The sequence below is a fragment of the Stegostoma tigrinum genome, chromosome 24, assembly GCF_030684315.1.
Source record: "Stegostoma tigrinum isolate sSteTig4 chromosome 24, sSteTig4.hap1, whole genome shotgun sequence".
NCBI classification, from domain to species: Eukaryota; Metazoa; Chordata; class Chondrichthyes; order Orectolobiformes; family Stegostomatidae; genus Stegostoma; species Stegostoma tigrinum.
Window position 1 is genome coordinate 20,929,236 of NC_081377.1, and position 6,000 is coordinate 20,935,235.

Consider the following 6,000-nt stretch of genomic DNA (forward strand, 5'->3'; position numbering starts at 1 on the left):
ACAAAAATCATGCGCAGAATACTCACACTACAGTCGTTGTATCCAACACCGGTAGGTTTAAGATATTTGTGGCTTTTCAGACAATGGAAAGCTTCCCTCTACTCACTCATTCCTTCTTGCATATATGCCAGCCAAGTCTCAATTTTCATTTTGTTATTTTTGTTATTTTGTTGTGATAAATGACTTTATCTAGATCTTCACCAACAGCTGGTCCACTCTCTGGTAGCCCATTATGTGTCACAATCTACTGTCCGTAAAGGTCAGACATGATCTGTTCATGTTTGGTCGATGTGTAATAAGTGCCAACAAACTGTATGGTTGGCATCCTCTTGATCTGGCTATCATGTTGCAAGATTATAATTTTGCCATCATTGCCTAGAACTCTTCCTGGGCCTTTCCATTCCTTTTTGCCTCTCTTCTCTTGCAATACACCATATCCCCGGGATTACAATTCTTTTCCTGACACAATACCATAACGCTCTCCCAACATTTTCTGAAAGCCCCACATGCATGCATGCAAAGATACAAAATTAGAGCTGAAGGAGGCCATTCAGCTGCTTGAATCTATCCTATCATTCAATAACATCATGGCTGATTGGTTCAATTTACCCTCCGTAAACTTAGATTTCCTTGTCCATCATAACCCTGATTCTTTTACTGATTAAAAATCTGTCTATCTCAGTCTTGAATATATTTGATGAACCAACCTCTCCAGCCGTCTGGTCTAAAGAATTCGCCAAAGTCACTACCCTCAGAAAAAAATTCTTCCCATCTCTGTCCTAACCAGATGACTCCTTACTCTGAGATCACTTACTCTAGACTCTTCCACAAAAAGGCTCTCCACATCTACTGTTAGGGTCTCAATCAGGTTACCTCTCATTCTTCCAAACTCCGATGAGCACAGGTCTAACCTAGTCAACTTCTCAAGAACCTCATGGCCCCTCTTTATCTAACCTGCTTGTTACTTCTTCAAAAGAACAATAATATATTTGTCAGGTACAATTTCCCCTTCATGAAACTATGATGACTCTGCTTGACTTTATGATGTATTTCTAAACATTCTGTTACATCTTTTATAACACAAGCATTTTTCCAACAGACACTTTCCCAGCTAACTGGCTCATTGGTAGCTGTTTTGTGCCTCCCCGCAACCACCCACCACCTTTTTAAATAATGGCAATTTTGTAATCTTCTGGGATGTTTCCCAAATCCAAGATTTTTTAGAAGATTACTACAGGTGCCCCGTTTATCTCTGCAGCTGCTTCTTTAAAATCCTAAGATGCACCCCATCAGGTCCAGGGAACTTATCAGCCTTTAGCCCCATTAGTTTCCTGAGTACCACTTCTCTCCATTGTATTTATTTGCTCTCCTCTATAGCCCTTTGATTATTTACCATTTTTGGAATGACATCAGTACCCTCTACCATAAAGACAGATTCAATGTGAATATTCAACTTCTCTGCCAGCATCATTCTTTAAAGCAGTGATAATGGGAACTGCAGATGCTGGAAAATCCAAGGTAATAAAATGTGAGGCTGGATGAACACAGCAGGCCCAGCAGCAGCCCGAAACGTCATTCTTTAAAGCACCTATGTTCACTTTGGTTTCTGTCCTCTTTTTTATATTTTGTCAATTTTAGTATAACTTGCCAGTTTACTCTCAAACTTTATTTCCTACCAAGGTGAACAATTTCAATTTTTCTACATGACGCTACATTTGCCAGACATATTTTGCCAGCTTGCTCAACCTACATACACATTTTTGCAACCTCATGTCTCATTCATGACATACCTTTCTACCTATCCTGGTGTTGCCTGTAAGTTTAGTAACCACTCTTCTTAAACAAGTTATTGGTATAAATCTTAAATAATTGAAGCCTTAGCACAACCCTGTGCAGAACTCCAAACATCACATCCTGCCAATCAGACAAAGACTCATTTGTGCAAGTTGTTTTCCACCAGCAGCCAATCTTCTATGCATGCTGATATGGTACCCCACTATATGAGTTTTTAGTTTCTGCAATAAGCTTTGATGCAGTATCTTATTAAACACCTTTTGGAAATCCAAGCACAATACATCTACAGGCTCCCCTTTAACCACAGCACATATTACTCCTTTAAGAATTCCAATAGGTTGGTTAAACATGATATCCCTTTGATGAAACCAAGCTAACTCTTTCTGATTACTTTGAGGTTTCCTAAGTGCACTGCTATAATCTCTTGCATGATTGATTCTAAAATCTACCTCACAACAAATGTCAAGCCAGCTGGCCTACAATTTCCTCTTTTCTTCCTTCATTCTCCCTTTTTGAAGGCAGGAGTTACATTTGCTACTTTCCATTCTAATTGAACCTACAACGAATCAAACGCATTTTTGGAAAATTAACATTGACATGTCTACTTGCTCATTAGCAATCTCTTTTAAGGCTCTAGAATGAAAACCTGAACCCCAAGATGCAACAGAATGCATTTTTTTGCTTAGTATCATTTCCTTCACGATCATAATTTTAAGTTCTTCTCTCTTTTCAACAACCTGATTTACAGCTATTACTGGAATGGTGACTGTATCCTCTATAGTGAAGGTAGCAGCAAATGACTTTTTTCATTTTATCCACCATTTCAGTGATATCTATTATTAGTTCTTCATTCACATTGTCTAGAAGATCAGCACTCATTTTATTTACTAATTTTCCTTTTTCAATTCTTGTAGAAGCTCTTACTATCCATTTTTAGATTCCTAGCTACCTTCTTCCTCTAGCCCAATATGTCAGTGTGCTTCAGAAAGTTCGGCTTTTGTGCAGTCATGCTTGTCCTTATTTAGATTTAAAATTCTAGTCTTGAACGCAAATTTCTGCCTCTTAAAGTGCATGTTAAATTAAATTATATTGTGGTCACTACTACATAAGGGTGCCTTTAGTCAAGGTCGTCAATTAATCCTGTCAAATGGTATGACATTCAAATGTCTTCACATACCGAACTAATTGCAGTCCTTTGCAAAGCTGGAAGATTATCCTATGTGAATAAAAGGCATTTTCAGATTCCTGTAATAAAGTAATTGATCACAGCTATAGACCCCGGCAGTCTGAAGTGTGTTTATTGAATATACTGTCCACACTAAGGAAGCTGTTATTTTAGAATTCAGTTGGTCAGTTAAATTTTTTAGGACCACTTAGTCCACTCCATACTTAAAATGTTAGCTTCTGTGTCATTTTCTTCCAGATCGGAAAAATCTCATCTCTGCATTCCGACCTCAGGAGCAGAAATCAAAGCTTACACTTGGAGTACTATGTAGAGTTTTGTCTATGTTGCATCAGAATAATTCAGAGAAGGTTCATTCATCTGATAGTTGAGATGGAGGGATTATGTTAGAGGGCAAGGAAAGCTTGGGTGTGTATCCACTGGAGTTTAAAAGAATACGATGTACAAGACCCTTGATTGGATTTTGTGGATGTCGAGATAATTCTTTCCCCTTATGGGAAAGGTACAGAGTTTAAAACTGCAGGGTCCCTATTCAAAATGGGTATGAGATTTTCTTTCTGTCAGACGGTCAGTCATATGTGAAATTCACTTCTCCATTCAGCATTGGAGCTAGGATCATTAATATCTATAAGGTTGAGTTACATGGATTGTTGTCTGACGAGGGTATACAAGATTATAGGGGACAGAAAGGAATGAGAAGTTGAGGCCACAATGATATGTACCATATTCTTACCAAATGGTGGTGGTGGAGGCTTTGCAATTCTTTTGTGTTATTAAAATCCCATAACAGGGAAATAATTGGTTAATAAAGTTTAACACAAATAGGTATTGGTTGGAAGAATAGAGAGGTTGCTTGAAGTACAAATCTAGGTACGGTAGACAAACGAAGGAAGGTTAGAGTACAAATCAGTAACAGTTGTGCCACGTTACTGAAGCCACAAAAAAAGCACAAACTCTGTTTCTATGTCAGGAGTAAAAGGTAGGGAAATTATGCTGAAATTTGGTTAGACTACCATACATAGTTCTGATCACCAAACTAAATGAAAGCTTGTTGAGGCACTAGAGAGGATGCGGAGAAGATTAAAACCAGAAATACTTGGAGAATCTTCTCAAATCTCACTAATACTTGGAGAAATATATCAGGAATATTGTCAGTCTGATTCACTTTTCTCTTGAATAAGATGACTGAGGAGTGACTAAATGGAGGTGTTTAAAATTATGAGAAGTTTTGGTACATAGGTACACAGATACACAGACAATGATTCCTCATGAGGATCTGTATAACTAGAGGGCATCAATTAAAGATATTCACCAGGAAACTTAATTACCCACCAGAGAGTGATCAAAGTGCATAGTTCACATGAATTTAAGGGGTAGCCAGACCAACAAGGGAACTAGCTGTGATCGTCGATTTCCATGAGAAAATATCGGAGGAAGCTCAGGTAAAACAGAAAGCTGCATGGGCGGAATAGTCTGTTTCTCTCCTGCATACTGATCGATCTTGTTTTAGTATCCCCCATAATTATACAAATAACATCCAACTCAATTGCCTGCACATTAAAAATAAACGTTCAAGCCTGAAACTGGAAAACTCCAACCAACATCTTCCTAAATAAGTATTCCATTTTCCACTTTTGAACCAACTTCTTATACAGTTCACAGCAATTTGGATTTATATAGCGCCTATGGTGCAATTAAAAACATCTCAAACTTTTCCATCAAAATAAATTGTCATTCAAAATTTTGAAAAGGACAGAAGTTATTCGGGAAAGCGCACAGACCAACGACCTCAGCTTTCAGTCACAGGCAGCTATTGTGTGTTATTTATTTGTTGCCTCCGCAAGCTTCAGGCTGAGCGGATTTCATCTCGACTCATACCTAAGAGTCAATGTGAGCACTGTGTCGCCTCAAACTAAAGCCCTCGGTGAGTTTTAAAGTAAATAATTTCTCCTTAATCCTACCCCCACCCTTTCGCTTACCGCCATGTTGGTGCTGGAGACAAGGAAATGATTCAAACCCGGGGCCCGCATCGCCAGAGATTCACATTCTTAACGATTAGCGCCCCCTTTCCACCTCCGAAAGAATACATCCTCCTCGAAACCCCCACCCCCACGCCAAAAAAAAATCACCAGAAAATGCTGATCCATTTCCTCAGAAACTAACTCAAAAAACTATCAGTGCAACTGGAGGCGGAATAGAAACTTGCGTTGGAAGAAGAAAATCAAAAACCTGGCGTAGGCTAACAGGGTGAGGAACTGGATGAACACAGCAGCCAAAGCAGCAACTTAAGAGCAGGAAAACTGACGTTTCGGGCCTAGACCCTTGTTCAGAAATGCTTCAATGGGATCTTGTATGTCCACTGGAGAGGGTAGACCAGGCCCCAGTTTAATATCTAAAAGCATTGCCTAATGATTCTATTAGAGTTTCAGCCTAGACATTCCTGTGCTGGACCTGGAGTGGAATATCAATTAAAAGTCTTGAAACCGGAAGGCAAGAGTGCTATCACCTGAGATACAGCTGACACCAATGTAAAAATAAGTGGTCTTCAAATGTAAGACGTTATGGTGTATTACCGTACTGTATTTTAGGTTTCAGTACCTTCTTTCCTGAAGAACGGCATACTTGTAACTCTTATCATGGCTCCATTAGTAACATGCATTGTGAAATTGCTTCAGATACTCACTTCTCAGGTTCACACATGAAATATAGTCACTTAGAATCATAGAGGTGTACAGACCGGAAACATACCTTTCAGTCCAATTCGTCCATGCTGACCAGATATCCTAAATTGATCTAGTCCCATTTGCCACAGTGTCAGAAAGCAAATGATGTTTACAGATCTATTTCCCAGTAGTGATAGGCTGAGAAGTCAAGGGCCAGGATCGAACAGGGACACAGTGAACAATAATGGCATCAGACAAAACTGAAAAGAGAAGCCGTAAGGCTTTGTGCCTTAATTCTATTTGCAATAAAGTGGATGAAGGAATCGCACAAATAGATGAAAACAGGGAGAGGGTAATTGG

The 6,000-nt window shown here is 39.0% G+C and overlaps 1 protein-coding gene across 1 annotated transcript in view; it reads right to left on the bottom strand.

The window, feature by feature from the left end:
- Positions 1-5,039, bottom strand: part of rpl11 (ribosomal protein L11) — a 14,067-nt gene extending 9,028 nt beyond the window's left edge. Inside the window, exon 1 of the mRNA XM_048558017.2 lies at positions 4,957-5,039. Coding sequence (XP_048413974.1) covers positions 4,957-5,007 — 51 coding nt within the window. The 5' untranslated portion in view covers positions 5,008-5,039. The remainder of the gene's footprint in view (positions 1-4,956) is intronic.
- Between the last annotated feature and the right edge of the window lie 961 nt (positions 5,040-6,000).